The sequence below is a fragment of the Seriola lalandi genome, unplaced genomic scaffold (genome assembly GCF_002814215.2).
Source record: "Seriola lalandi dorsalis isolate HSWRI2012SDOR001 ecotype SW California unplaced genomic scaffold, Sedor1 jcf7180002052955, whole genome shotgun sequence".
Taxonomy (NCBI): domain Eukaryota; kingdom Metazoa; phylum Chordata; class Actinopteri; order Carangiformes; family Carangidae; genus Seriola; species Seriola lalandi.
The window spans coordinates 292454-308265 of NW_019523508.1; the positions used below are offsets into that span (position 1 = coordinate 292454).

The 15812-nt window shown below is 41.4% G+C and overlaps 1 protein-coding gene across 1 annotated transcript in view; it reads right to left on the reverse strand.

The window, feature by feature from the left end:
- Positions 1-200: 200 nt before the first annotated feature.
- The window catches only part of epb41l4b (erythrocyte membrane protein band 4.1 like 4B), a 17848-nt gene continuing 2236 nt past the window's right edge, over positions 201-15812 (reverse strand). Inside the window, exons 2-23 of the mRNA XM_023400751.2 lie at positions 14316-14420; positions 14182-14224; positions 13653-13731; positions 13320-13364; positions 11875-11927; positions 10915-11035; positions 10201-10288; positions 10022-10110; positions 9146-9215; positions 8867-9036; positions 7999-8108; positions 7541-7574; positions 7210-7243; positions 6953-7056; positions 4536-4675; positions 3449-3570; positions 3240-3353; positions 3089-3144; positions 2849-3001; positions 2510-2630; positions 2210-2343; positions 201-1332 (exon numbers count right to left, since the gene is read on the reverse strand). Coding sequence (XP_023256519.1) covers positions 1269-1332; positions 2210-2343; positions 2510-2630; positions 2849-3001; positions 3089-3144; positions 3240-3353; positions 3449-3570; positions 4536-4675; positions 6953-7056; positions 7210-7243; positions 7541-7574; positions 7999-8108; positions 8867-9036; positions 9146-9215; positions 10022-10110; positions 10201-10288; positions 10915-11035; positions 11875-11927; positions 13320-13364; positions 13653-13731; positions 14182-14224; positions 14316-14420 — 2049 coding nt within the window. The 3' untranslated portion in view covers positions 201-1268. The remainder of the gene's footprint in view (positions 1333-2209; positions 2344-2509; positions 2631-2848; positions 3002-3088; positions 3145-3239; positions 3354-3448; positions 3571-4535; positions 4676-6952; positions 7057-7209; positions 7244-7540; positions 7575-7998; positions 8109-8866; positions 9037-9145; positions 9216-10021; positions 10111-10200; positions 10289-10914; positions 11036-11874; positions 11928-13319; positions 13365-13652; positions 13732-14181; positions 14225-14315; positions 14421-15812) is intronic.

A 15812-nucleotide genomic window follows, 5' to 3' on the forward strand; every position in this document is an offset into this window, starting at 1 on the left:
TAATTACTGGCTGACTCATTGTTCTGTACCTAACAGGTGTGTAGAGGCAGATAAATCAGTTATATTCTTTATAACAACATTCCCTCACTGGGTGGGTTAGGCCTTCATACACCCTTAACACTTATCCACACTTAGCTACGCAGGGCGAGGCCGATCCACATTCCCATGTAAGTGCAGAGACCAAAGATGCTGCTACAGAGTTGTCAAACCGATGATGTGGCTTTTATTAAGATCCAACTGAGGGCAGGAACAACTCAACACATACAGTACAGCAGCAGATCATATGCTGCCTCAGATGTGGTTGTGACAAAAGAAAGCCGAGCAGCAGGGTCGTGCTTACTGATACCAAATTTCCAGGAACTTGACATCTGAGAACAGTTTTTCATTTGACCTGTGATGAAAACACAAACGGCATGTAAAAAAAAAAAAAAATCAAGCAAAGTGATCCGTGATCTGTTTGTCATGACAACCTGTAACACAGGCGCTACAGGAGCAGTGTTTGCACATTTGTCTCCCTCTAGTGGACAGATTGGGACTGCAGCTTCACAGTCGCAGTACAATCCAGTCTCAACACCTCGTCACAATTCATTTTCACTCTGTTCAGGAAGTTTCTTCAACCTCAAATGCTGCGCATGTTTTGGCATGTCAAAGTGGATGTCTGAAGAATAAGAATAAATACAATAAGGAAGTAAGCATTTACAGTGCCTGCTCTGTTACAGTATCAGCATATTTATTACAATGTCTATTTACATTTTGAAGAAACTGATTAGAAAGTGAAGTGACTTTCCACTTCAGCAGTGCTTTTTTAAAGTGTTTAGCTCAATGCTTCAACAGTCGCTGTCTGAAACACAGTTTAGGCATCAACGTGGACACAGTGATGATGAAATCACAGAAAAACCTAAACATAACCCCAATGCAAATCAGATAAACATTTCATCTTGTGATATAGGTATCATGCAGGCAGCACCAGTCATATCTGTAGCTTGTCTGTATTGTGTGTGTGAGTCAGTCAGTTAACTAGTGAGTCCATTTGATTCTGTCTCACTTATAGTTTATACAGTTTCAGTTTGATGAATATAAAGAACCATTCTTCTAAAATAACATTTAAGCAAATATAACAATCGGCTTTATGCAAATATATATTTATAACTGCTGAACGTATTATGCAAATATACAAATGTTGATTGCAGCCAACGACTTTGGGACTTCTTTTTACACTTCCAGTTAACACCTGTTTTTGTCTGTCACAGGGGTCAAGGGTCAAGGTCTCAGAGCTCCGTCATCAGGAGGGCTCTCAGTATCTTCTCTCTGTCCAACCTTGTTTCCTCTCCGCTAAACACACACACAAGCATACAAACTTATCGTTACAACAAGTTTAAACAATTAAGTTTCCTTTATGTAACCTGGTAAAAGTCTCATTGAGAATGAAATGCAGTTTTCAAGGGAGATGGCAGCATAAAAGCAGTTGTACAACAATATAAACAACATATACAAGGTAAGACATTTCTGCATCACAAAGGAAATAAGCAGTAACTACAGAGACAAAGAAGTTAAAAAACTGTAAAATTTTGAATTTGAATTCATGAGCTAATTTAGTAAATTAATCTTTAAAATGCTTAACCACTTTAAATGATGTGAATTTCAGCAGTCAGAGGCAGCAGAGACAGCAGGCTTCTCTGCTAAGCTATAGGCTATTAGCTTTCAGCAGGACTAGTTTATCTTGGTAATTTATCTTATTTAGATTACAGGCTCAGTAACAGACTTTGTTACTAAAATGTTGACACATCAGAACTGATTGTTTGTCTGTTATAAGAAGTGGGTATGCTACCTCACCAGTTAGACATAAATATAGTTTTTTTCTGTCAAAAATTACACATTTCTATGTCATGTCTGCACCACAGGGTTATCCTCATTTTTGTGAAATATTTGGACCTCAAGCAGTTATCTAAATGAAACCACCGGCTGGAAACCAGTGGTTTATATTCAACAATGCCTTGCATTTCATTAAACTAGTTATTTGTTTTTATGTAATATCTTCATGTGAAAAGCAACTACAACCGTCAAATAAATGTAGTCGAGTAATTAAATTAGTATAAAGGAACATGAAATGGAAATGGAAAATACTCAAGTAAATGCAAGTGTAAATGTACATAGTTTCTTTCTACCAGTGTATAAACGTGTCCCAAAGAGCAGAGTAGAAGTGTGTTACCTGTCATTATGGGCAGAAAGGTAAGGGGCCAGGTGAGGAATGGAGCTACGGTAGTAAGAAGGGGACAAGTGGGGGGAAGGTGAAGGAGAGGGACAGCATGGACTACCCAGCTCCAGTGCTGGCATATTATCCACCTGGAATACACATTAGTATATACGCACACAAAGACATATCTCTGTTTACTTACAGATAACACTGAAAGACTGAATTAATCCCCCCATAAGTGGAGTGAAGTGCACTAAACAAACGTGTGTGTGTGTGTGTGTGTGTGTGTGTGTGTGTGTGTGTGTGTGTATTTACCTGTGGGTATATGGAGGGCTGTATCTGTTTGTCCAATGAGCTGCTAGAGCCTGACTTTCCTGTACTCTGGGAGGAGATGGCTGCAAGTGCCTCTGGCAGATTATCTTCGTCTTCATGGTTACTGACGAGCAAAATAAATTGAGAGACTGAATGACTTACATGACCTGCAGACTGCTCTGAACAAAATGTAATTTTCAAAGGGCGGAGATAGCAATGCTTTTGCTTCAAGTACTCAGTGGAGTATTTGTTTCAGGAGTGCAATTTCCCACTCATAGAAGCTCAAGTGTTGCTCTCTGAGCTCTGTCCCTTCAACAGTAATCAAAGGTGGTGTGTACTCACAAGCTGAACTGTCTGACCAGTCGTTTCCTGCGGTTGCTGCTTTGGTTAGCTTTGGGTTGCAGCCTCTCTGGCGTTGGGTTGCGGTCTTGCCGGTGGGGCGTCTTGTCTGCAGTCAGACTGGATGCAGCTGAGTCTTGGGATGAGCTCTGGTACCTGAAGACCAATTAATACATGGAGAGTTAGTCTCAGCTACTCATGTGTAGAAACGTAAGCATGTGAAGGTAGTGTAAGACCACTGACCTGTCGTTGAGGGTCTCATTTGAGTTCTTTCCTCTGGGTGTTGTTGGAGCCTCCTTCTTCATATTGGAGGAGAGAAGGATGAAAATATTTAGCCTCTTGCCTGCATTGTTGTTAGATACGCAGCACAGTACACAGAGCTCCATCAACTCACCCTGAAAGCTGCCTCCATCTGGGCTTTGAGGATGTTACATTTAAGGTGGTCAGGGATGATCACCGGGGAGGCAGGAGGGTGCAAAGACTTTTCAGACAGCTGCTTCTCCTCTCCCTGCCAGGGGGAACAAGCAGGGCAGTAAGAAGACCTGGGTAATGCCTCTTTACGTAAGCAGAATAAAACAACAGTGTGTTGGAAATGTGTCTGACCTTGTTGTCCATGTTGATGTGCAATGAGGGCCAGGGAGGAGAATCGCTGTCTGACTCCAGAGCCTTGAGCAGAGACTGAGAGATGTCCAACTCATCCGCTGGGCAGGGAGGAGTTCGGCGTTCTAATATACACAAAGTTTAATGATATTGTACACACATAATATTTTATAGGCAACTTTGTTCTTTCTTCAGACTCAAAGAGAAAGAAGAGAAGTGAGAAAGAAAGAAAGAAAGAAAGAAAGAAAATATGTTAATAAAAAGGGGCAGTTCATACAAATCACAAAAACGTAGTTTCCCACTGTACTCTTGTGGTATCTAGCCATACTGTATCTGCCACAACCTCAGTCCAACAGAGGTGAATGAATGGAAAAAATCAAATGCAAATTTCACTATGCAGAGACATTTTCCCAAATATTCTGGGTGATAAACAGATCTTACTTTCAACAACTTCTACAATTTTGTCTTGGTGAAAACTGTCCACACTGAGGTTTGAGGATAATCACATTATATACTTATGGCATATACATACATATATATATATATGTATGTATATCCATCTATTTGATTAATGGCAGAAGTCAAGGTTGTGGATATTTCTGTGTCCAAACAAAACCAAAACTATCTACATGGCTAGATGCCACTAAAGGATAAAGGATTAACTGACAGGTTCACATTTTTTTAAAAAGTCTGCTTTAAAACAATTCTCTGGAACCCATATGAACATTGAAACAGGTTTTTCTCACTGTTATCATTTCTCATGTTCATACTGACCACTGTGTGTGAAATTTGTCCCTCCATCACTTACACTGGTGTTGCACTGGGGAGGGGTCCTTTAATGGCCACTTTGAATGGGAGCGATGATTGCAGCAAGCAGAACCTGTTCCAGTGTTATATTGGGCACATGACTGTTGTCTTGAAAAAAATGTGAGTGGGAAACTATGGCTTTAGTTTGTGATTTGGATGAGCTGCCTGCTGACCAACATACAGCGCTGAACATGAAAAGAGCATTAGCGTACGATCTAGACATATGACAGATTTGCAGACAGACACTGTTTAGACGGCTCCTCCTCAGGCTGAGAGTACTCACTGTTCTTGGTGTGTGTGTGACAGAGCGTGTCGTGGCTGTGTGTGTGGCGTCGGTGATGGTGGTGGATCTTGCCAGAATACGAAGTCTCATTCTCCTCGATGCTGAACTGATGGTCTGAGGCGGGACCACTCAGAGGGAAACTGAAGATGACATGTAGGCTAATCAAAACAAGCCCCCCCCCATCCTAACAACATTCACTTCTTCTACCAATGATAATAGTTCTAATAAATCATTAATATCTAACTTTCAATCATTCTGACTTCATGACTCAAGTTTCTAAAGCTTACTCATCAACAAGAATCATCCCACTATAGATGCTGAAAAAGACAGTAAATGACCATTTCAACTGGGCTTAAATTATAAAACAATGAAAGACAGATCCTTGCAGATGTTAGATTTTTTGCAATTACAAACATTTTGTTTATTTGAAAAGCAATAAAGAGATATCCCTAAAGGCATCATGTGAAAAAAAGTAAAAGGCAACGCACGAGAAAACCTTGGCCACATTTTCTGTAAACAGTTGTTTGATTTAGTTAATCCATAACCTGACACACAATTAATGTAAAGTTTATTCAACAGCCTCACTTGGAAAGCACAAACACAACACACGCAGGTTTTCTATTTCACACTGATCTATACACAAAGCAGCTTAATCCCTAAACCAGCATACAGTATGTGCTTAACTGGACCCCCTTTCACCTGTTAGAGAATTACCCTATTCAACACTCACATCACTTTATTCCAGTCTATATAAAGTGATTTGGATAAATTAGCTGTCATAAGATTTCTAAGGCATAAGGATAAATCTAGTGGCAGATTTGCGAACTTCTAGTAAACAGAGTGCAATTGAAACACAAATCACAAATACATGTAAATGTTCACAAGCAAACCAAGGCACAAAGCTATTAAACCTTATTTATCTTATTTGTGTCCCATTGTTGTCTTTTAGTCTATATCAGCAGTTTTAAAAGAATCAGCCTCAACATTAAAGCTAGTTACCAGTTTTAATGTTGTGGCTGACTGGTGTGTGTGTGTGTGTGTGTGTGTGAATGGATAGAGGAGAGAGTCAGCATTTAAGAAATATAACAACCATGTTAAGACACACTGAGCAATAAAGTGCAACATGAAAAACCAAAGACTAATATCAGTCTTTGTCTTATTTCAACTTGGGGGATAATTACGCTCTAACTTTTGGAAAATTCACACAATTATGGGGCTCCAGGGTGTTAACAGGAAATACAAAGTTGCTATTAAGTGAGTGAGTTAGCGGTTGGCTACAACATGAGCACTGTTTTTTGGGGGTTTTTTTGCCTATATTTGTTTACATTCTGGCACCATTAGATTACGCCAAATTCCCCATTTGCGGTTCATGTTTGCAATGTGCCCATGTATGTACAGAGAGCTATCACTGGATTACTTTGATAGACTGGAGTTATAAGCATTTAAAGTTTTCAATTCACAATAGAAGATAATGATATCATCAGAAAATTATAGTCACACTAAATCTAAAAATATGTGTATTATGTCCATTGAGTCATTGAGACTTTTGGTGCAAATTGCAGATATCGGGTTTTTAAAGTACCTCAACTGCCTCCATGAGCTGTGCGTCACAGCCACTGCTGCGTGTTGATAATCGGGCCAAATTAAAATAAATAACTTCCCGTTGTTTTCAGAACACCAGCATGTACGCACTTGTCCCTTTCACCTCACACAGTATCTCTGCCTCATGTCTCGGCCCTTTGCCTCACAGTTTGAAAACCTCTGGTTGACGTGAAAAGGTGTTTTGTTTAAAAAGGGAGGGAAAGTCACAAATGGATGGAGACAGAAGTGATGATGGTGATGGGGACAACTTTTTTTTTTTCTGTTGAGTCCATCAACAGAGCTTCTCTCTTTGGGGCACCAGCCTGTGTCAGCTTTAGTGTTATGAGTCTGGGTTTGGAACAGATTCCCAGAACAAACAGAGGTCAAAGTGCGGTCATGACTTTGTCCCTGTAAACCACACTCATGGGTCCCCGAACGGTGCTGCTGCTTCGCTCCGGGATGGGAGGGTGACTGGACACAGGACTCGCAGCCTCAACAGAAGGCCTGAACATGACAAGGAGATGGACATCACACACACACACACACACACACACACACACACACACACACACACACACACACACACACACACACATACACGAGTATGGGGGTAGACATACAGATAAACAGACTTATGAGGTGTATGAGTGACATGGAGTGTGATGAAACACAGATAATGTGGAGTACCAAAACAGAGACAGTGAGATGAGTGACTTTGTCTAAAAATAGAAACTTGTCCTAAGACCACGTCCTCGGGTATCTCTAAACCCTTCCCTCCTCTGTGTGTGTGTGTGTGTGTGTGTGTGTGTGTGTGTGTGTGTGGTCAGTCGTCTTACCTGTGTGGTGGCGTGTGTCCGGAGGGCTGCAGGTAAACTGGAGGTGTGAGAGCGGGGTGGGGCGTGTGCCACGGCTCGTGGCCAATAGGAATGTTGCGTTGGTACTAGAGGGGAGGAGAGGAGAGGAGAGGAGAGGAGAGGAGAGGGATTGAAGAGATGCTGAAATTAAATGTTGTCACAAGGGCGAAGCCAGATCAGTGGCTGCGGCATGTGTGTCTGTGTGTTTGCATGAAAGTGGGTTATCTGAGGTCACTCACTGGATGCAGGCTGGGATCAGGGCTGGCGTGAGAGCTGGGAAAAGAATGACAACAATCATTAATAGCAGATTAACAAACTAACTGAAAAGGTTTATTTCTTTATGTAGCGGTGTTGGAAAAAGCTACAAAGTGAGGACATTTTACTTCTCTTTTACAAAGGGCTATTTTAGTGTTAGCGTTAAGATTATCCAAGCCGTTATGTGGATTAAGGTCAAGGTTAGGGGATAAGGAATGAATGAAATAGATGGAATGTCCTCACAAGTACAGTAACATGAATGAGCATGTGAGTATTATGTGTACTCATGGGTGTATTTGTGTGTGTGCGTTTTACCTGATATGTGGGGGCTTGGCTGGAGAAATGGCAACTGACAGAGAGAAATGGAGAACAGCACCGTAAGTTTGTCTGTTAACTTCATTTATTTGTATTTTTTCTCAGGGGTTACGGAGTTTAAGTCTGATTTTTCAGCCCTCACTTCATTCTTCATCCATTTTTGTATTCCAGGTCTGAATGGCTGTTCAGACATCGACTAAATAAAAGGTGTTTGGACATGGACACTGGCGGTCTCAGAGTAAATGCAGTCTGCACTCGATCAGTTATGTATGTACGCCTGTGAGGCCACTGTAGCTGACAGAAGGTGGGAATTATGGAGGACTGAAGAGTACAGCGGGCGTTTTTGACGAAGAAGGAACGTGACACAGCAAGTTGAAGTTATCTAATGTGCAAGCACGTATAGGAAATAAACATGCGCTGTTAGTCATCAGCGTTTTGTACGCGCTGATAAGACCCACCTTTGCCCAGCGAGTGTGTGCGGGAGGGGTATCGCTTGCTCGGCCTTCTCTCGAACGTGCTGGCTCTCCTCAGTCTGCCTCCGTGAGTGGCCTGATATTCTGTCTTACCACTGACACAGAAACACAGAGGAGTGTGAAAAGTACAGACGTTATTACGATACAGGGAACACACCACAGGCTGGCTGCAGTTATAGGGTTTATTTCTCTGCCGAGGAATTTAAGCTAAAAGAATTTATTCTATTTAAGGATGTAAAGAAATATATACTTTTGAAGGTTTTAAAATGTAGACAAATGTTATTGTGCCACCATCAGGAAAAATTATTGAAATGTATTACTTTTTTGCTTTTAATATATTTTCTTGAGCATACTCAATTGCTCATTTAATTTCTGTTATGAAATTAATTTGAAGTTCCACATAAGTGACATTGGTATGTTTATGATACTGGATTACATTACAGTGTACATGTGTTCCTGTTTTTATTTCTACCACCTGTAACTTGAGTGTTTATCCACTTATTCTAATGTGAAACAGACTTCACACTGCTTTGTTCAGCTTCTCCAACAAATGACAGGAAGTGCCCTTCAAGTGTGAGAATTTGCTCTGACCATCTCTGATAATAGTCAGAAGAAAACAAACAATATGAAGGGAATATCTCGGTCGCCATAGGAACAGATCCACGTAACCATAGATACACTGTAACCATAGATACAAAAGCTCTGTTTTATGTGACACACTATTCCCCATATGCTGGCACAAGTGCTGGCCACAACTCCCTGAGTGAGCCAACTCGTATTATCCTTTTTCAGTTGGGTATTTACAGTCAGTGAGAAACGTTCAGTTGTTAAGGAGCTGGTCGCCGTGCGCTACCTGAATCTGAAGCGGGACCCGAGTCGTGTGAAGTCGCTGCGGCTGGCTTTGCCTGTGGCTGGTTGTCTTAGTCGGAAGAAGGCATGGCTCTCCACAGCACACTTCCACAGGTGTTTGCAGCTCTTGGCGCTGGCCAGCTGGAACACAAACGTATGCTCCTGCTCCCGCCCCTGCACAATCAGGAGAAAAACAATAAACAAACAAAGACTGTTAGTCGACTCTCAGCTGAGCGCCTGAGGATGTTTGTGTCTAGGCATCTGTTGGTGGCAGGATACGAACCTGATCATCGTCCTCCACCACAACCAACGTGAGTCGACTCTTTTTAAAGTCCAGGCGAGTGATTTTGGGCCTAGATAACACACAAAGACACACAAACAGACAAGGCGTTGTTCATCCAAAGGGCTTTTGTTTGTCATGATACCCCACCATCATGTCTGCCTCCATCAAACCAACCAACTAACGTCAAAGTGAACCATCATAAAAAACAATTAAAAAGCAGTTGTACATTATGTTGCTGCAGATTGATATTAAATTTTTTCATACTAGGGCTGACACTAACAATAATTTTCATTATCATTAATCTACCAATTATTTTTTCAATACTCAATATATAATGATATGAAATGTCAAAAAAAGAAACAGTCCAAAGTGACGTCTTATTTTGTTCAACCAAGACTTCAAAACCCAAAATATTCAGTTAACTATCATCATCAGAAACAGTTTCTAGTTGCAGGTTTGAACCAGATATTATTTGACATTTCTTTTTTATGATTTTTACCTCGAAAATAACTAAAACTATTTATCAATTATCAAAATAGTTGCAGGTAATTCTTTTGATGACTGATTAATTGACTAATCATTTCAGTTGTAATTCACATAAACAATTACTGCTGTGTCCCTGGAGCCAGAAAGCGTCTAGCTTTACTACTAACAGCCACTAACTGTGTCATGCTGTCATGTTATTAGAAGAAGAAGAATATTCTTACGTTTATTGCATATTTTTTTTTATCATTGTGTGTGATGAGTTTGAAAATGTAACATATAATGCTGTTAATGAAAATATTGTTTTTTACTTAAGTGTACAAAAAATTGGAAGTCACCCCACACCTCACACATCTGTTGTCACCCCACACCAGATATGTTTGATGTACTTACCAAAAGAAGAGGCCGATTTTGTTGGAGCCCTCAAATACTAAGATACCAGTAGGAGTGAGACCTAGTGCATATTCTCCTCCATCTCTGCCCTGAATACAAAACACACACACCTTTAGCTCTCTTGTAATGAGCTGACACATATTAAGTGATATTTGTGACAGTAAAACACACTCACACACCTTGACAAAGTGCATATCTACTCCGTAAAGTTCCAGCCACTTGCATTTGTTGAGAAAAGAAATCTCTGCTTGAGACGGGCTCTTTCCCCTGAAGATTTAAAATAAGACACCATGATGAGTTGTCACAACGAAAATATAACCCCCCTCCATCACCGCAGCTCTGACACTTGCAGCTCACCCTGGAAAAAAAAAACTATCACTAACAGCAGTACTCTACTGGTGTCTGGCGTTAGCTCTAAGGGAAATACTCGGTGAGTAACTATCTGGCTGCATCATCCTTGACTCAGTCTTGATTTTGTGCATAAGAATGACTGTGAACTCAGTGTGGGTTCGTCCTTGTGTGGCTTGGTGAAGCGTAGCATATGTGTGTGTAATCTAATCCGAGATGGGAGCAATCAGAGCGCGGCTGGGTTAAATACTGCCTGGAATCAATCAAGACCCTCCAGGGATTAATCCTTTAATCCTTCACACAAACCAGTGAGAGCGAGGCCGAGGCGGAGGAGGAGAGAACGGAGGGACAGTGAAATTTAGACATCATCATCGGTGGAAACACTGATAGGCAGCAGCACACCGACTTCCTTTTCTGCTCAGTGCTCATCTGTTCGCCCCAGCGAGGAGAGAAAACTGCTCAGGCCGTATCAGTAAGTTGCTTTAATGCAGCAGAAGTATCGTTGCAACTAATCCAGATGCATGTGAGGAAATGTTATGTCTCACCTGAGCTCCAGCCACTGGCTGAAGATGTCCGCCTCCATGGCCTCGCTCTGTTTGGGAGTGAAACGAAACTCAGACACCAGCTCAGGAGAGTGATCCAAGGGATCACAGTCTCCCAGCTCACCTGAATGAGGGTAAACACAAAAACATATTGAGCATAGACCTGTAAGACATTACACACACAACATGCTGTCAAAGTTATAAAGTCTACAACAAAGCTTGTGTATTCTTAGTGCAGATCTATAAAGCTCTTCTCTACTTGTGCTGGTATTTCTTTTAATTGTTTTACCATTTACCATTATGCAATAATTGTCACTTGTGGTCACAGTGGTTGTGTAGCAGGAACAGAGTCTTACTTTAACGCGGCAAATTCCTGCATCTTCAAACAGCTGCACCACAGTGTATGAACATCTAATTGTAGACTAAAGACATGTTTGACATGAATAAGCTACTCGGAGTATGTAATTGGTTTTACTTAACAGTGTTTTGAAAAAATGTCCTTGTTGGTGCTTTTAAGTGTTGACATCTTAGATTTGAGAACAAGCCACAGAAGGCCAACCTTTCTAATGCAAGGAACCAACAAACTCATATTGTACTTTACACAGAATCCATTTTTGCTTATCTTTTGTCTCCTGGGTTTGATTTGAGATATGGATGTCTTACTTTTTGGTTGCTGCAACAGCAAGGAAGTAAATAAATGTTTCAAGTTTCAAAAATGCAAGATTTTCATATCCAAATGAGATGCATGGAAATGAAGTGCTTCCAGAAAGGTAAAATCCAACATAATGTAAAAGCTTTGTATATCCTTTGGAAAACAGGTAGCAGTAATAAGAATTATCTGTAGTTACTGGGCTAAACATGTAACCTGTGGTCCTGTGAGAGGAGAAATCTCTTACTATAACTGTAAATATAAATGAATAACATGATACAAATAATATAAATGAGTATGTGAAGTCTACTTACTTTGTAAACAATAGGCAGCAAGCTCTACTGAGACATCATACGGACACTTCAGTCTGAAGATTGAAAAAAAGAGACACAGATGATGAGCTGTTTTCAGTGTGAGTGCATTTACACACACTTCCCAAATCAAGCACACGGGCCTATCCATGGAGTGATGTGTACATGTTATCATGTGTCAGAAAGACATAACAGCGTCTGAATGACCTACACTGTGTGTGTGTGTGTGTGTTTGTGTGCGTGCGTGCGTGCGTGCGTGCGCGCGCGCGTGTGTGTGTGTGTGTGTGTGTGTGTGTGCGTCAAGGAGGAGAGGAGCAACCCTTTTCCTAAAATAGGCAGCACTCTGCTGTTCCTGATCTTGAGCTTTATAATAGAGCTGGACTCTGGGGATCTGTGGCCCAGATAGAGCCAGGAGGAGAGAGAGAGGGGTAACACACTGTCTGAGTGTGTGCTTGTGCACACAGGTTTGTGTTTTTGTTGAAGAAGCAGACTCCACTGTACAGAAGTCCCCCAAACTCTAGAGTAGGTGACCTGTGTGTACACTCCCACAGGTGGGTGTGTGTATAGCAGTTTTAATGCTACTTGTGAGATCCAGATGTGCTCACAAATGAGGGGGAATTACCAGAAAATGACTTGCGGGAACTTGTTTTGTCCTCATGAGGAGAGACACATAATCTAAGGTGAAGGTTCTCCTTTGTTTCAGTTACGGTGGGTTCATTTATATGCATGAGAATTTAAGGTTACGGTCCGAGAATAAAAAGCCATGCATTCATTCCGCACTTTTCATTTACTTATTGCTTTAACTGTCTTTGCTATTAATGCACCACAGACTTGTATATTTATGTATTCACAAAATTATGTCAGTACTCACTGCCAGCTAAGACTTTTCAGAGCTTCTTTCAAATGCATTCACTCATACTCCACAGAGCAGCTTCATCTTACATCACAAGGTCAAATTTCCATTTACAGTAGATAGAGATTAGATCTTACATTTCAATTTAACTCCATATTGTCCACCATGTATCATCTTTTTTTTTAAGGAACATTGGTTATGTGACATGACCTGACTTCACCATATTGATCAACAACTATCAGATGGATGGATATGAAATGTTGTACAGACATTCATGGTCCCCAGATGATGAATCATACTGACTTGGGGCATCCGTTGACTTCACCTGTAGAGGTTTTTTGTGTGAAATTTCTCAACAACAACTGGATGGATCGTCATGATTCTTTGTTCAGACTTATTCACATCAAGCTCACCTCTCCCATCTCTCCCATCTCCAGGTACTGTTTGTTCTGGGCTCGTAATATGCTAAGAAACCTCCATACTGTGTTTGTGTATTGTATATTTACATGTCTGTAAATAAACATCTGTCACAGTGTTTTCCCAACAATTTCTGCATGTGACATATGTGCGCATAAACGGTGACAAAGAAACTTACTTGCCGGACAGAATGTCCTGCCGAAGCTGCAACACAAACAGATACCTGTTGGTGTCAAAAAACAAAACAAAACAAAAAAAAACAGAGTGAGAGCCTTACACTGAAGAAGAACATAAATCAATTGATGGATCACAGGCTTCTCCTCATCACTGACACATAATTTGCTTTAACAAGTCTCTGTCCGTTCGGCCTTGATTTGAATCTGCCCACAGCAGCAAAGTAATTAGCCTCACATCCCCTTTGGACCTCTACACTGGGCTCCAGAGAAAACTGTGTGTGTGTGTGTATGTATATGTGCGTGTGTGTGTTTGATTTGTGTGCGTGATTTCTTACCTTGTAAATTCCTCACGCAGGTTGTTTGGCTCCGATGAGTAAAATTTCACTCTGAAGAAGAGTCTGTAAGGAGGCCCGTCTGAAAGAAGTGAAGACAGAGGGAAAAGTGTGAATAAGGACTCTGCAGGAAGAGAAAGAGGTTGAGAGAGATGAGATGTAATTTATTGAGAATTCATTTTATCAAATCTTCTTTATTCATTTTATCTCATCCGTTCATTCTATTATTCTCATGTAGTCCATCTATCACTTTCACCACAGCCATAAATCTTGATTTCTTTCCTGTTTAATTTCAACATCAATCAGATTTTTTTAAGCCATTGAACTATAACACACATACACACACACACACCATATAATTTATCACCGTTACAAGTTGGAGAGCAAACAAGGGTACGCCTTCTAATGCAGATACTAATCGCCATGTCAACATTTGATAATGCGCCACCTGCTCCCTACTTACCTGCTTCCACATGCACACTGCACCTTTCCTGCACAAGTGGGCCTAACAAGAACAAACAGGGGGACTCACCTCGGATCTGCTTCTTTATAAGCTTGGACATATCCAGCCAGTGCTAAAGGAGAGAGAAGAATAAAAAAAAGGTGAGAGTGAGAGTTATATCAGCTTGTGCTCTACTGTGATAGGAGTAAGCACTTGTTACTCACTGAGACTTGGTCTGTGTCCATGAACTGCAGTCCAAAGTAGTCTGTCTCAACCAGATCTATGTGATACATGATCTGGTCAAAAAGGTCCTGGCCTTTGGATTTGCTCTACAACAAAAGAATGAAAGGTTAATCATTTTTGAACCCAGCTGCATGTGTGTTTATTGTTTTATTTCTTCTGCTGTACTAACATTATCTTGTCTGGATGAATGGAGTCTTTAAAACTGAATTTTGAGTTTCACTATTCAGGTGGCTCACACATGTCCCGGTAATTCAGGAAAAGACCAGGTGTCTGTAACAGGAGCAAAATGAGGTAGTAGGTGTGAAAGTGGCTGTTTGTGTGTGTGTGTGTGTGTGTGTGTGTGTGTGTGTGTGCGCATGTGCATCTGGGTCAAAAAGAGAAGGACAAGCCCCTGAGGGAAAGGCCCTTATTCAGGCCTTTTGTCATTAACACACACAACACAAGTCAGGGCACTTAACTCAACTTTCAGCATAATGTCCCAAACTTTATCTGTAAACACTTTACGAGCAGATGTGTGTCATCGCCTCACATGAAGACCTTCACCCACGTCTCACCCATATTACACACGGTGGGTGCGCAGGAAGATGACAGCCTTGTACTTTGGATCCTGATAACCAGTCTAAACTTCCTGGTGAGTGTATGAATGTGTGAGGAAATCAGTGGTATTAAGGGATTGGGAACAGAAAACGCTCTCGCTCATTCTGCTGCATGTAGTTTAGAGAGGCTGATTGAAATCATAGCCTCTATCACATGGGCGCACATGCACCAGCAGCAGGAACGAGGCAAAATTGACCTCACGCGGTCTCTCACAGTGAAGTGAATGTTTCACCGCTGCTGTTGTACCTTTTGTCTTGGCTGCATTCAGCCTGAAGTGACAGACTAATAAGCTTTAATAGGTGAGTTTCAGCTCGGTTTAGCGCACCAGTATCAATGCCTGTGGGAAAACAAGTGGACATGAACAAACTTGTTCCAACACACCTGTGACTAAGCTGCCAGCTTAAAAAGCCATGTGTCATTTTGTTGCTGGAGCTGTAATACCTCAGCAGAAGCTATGGCCTTGTGTTATTGCTGTAATCTCTCTGTAGGACAAGAGAAAGACTCTCCACCCTTATACCACTATTACTGGCCGAGCATTTTCAGAGGTGACGCATGCATGCAACAGCTTCAGTGACACACACAACCTTCAAAATGAAAACATCTCACAAGAAGCCACTTACGCACGAGTGCCCACGTACTCGCTCATCATCCCACCTACCCCTGCACACACTCGTAGCACTTGTCTGTGACACACAGTCCCCACATTTGGTAAATCAGATCAGGGAGTCGGGGAATAGAGAGAGACATGGAGCGCAGGAGGGAAAACGGAGAAGAAGAGGGAGGATGAGGAGGAAGAGTGTGAAAGAGTAAGATGATGAGCAAGGGAGAAGGCCTCAGAGGGAGTGTAAAAGAAGATTAGGAGGGAGAGTCGGGCGGGGACT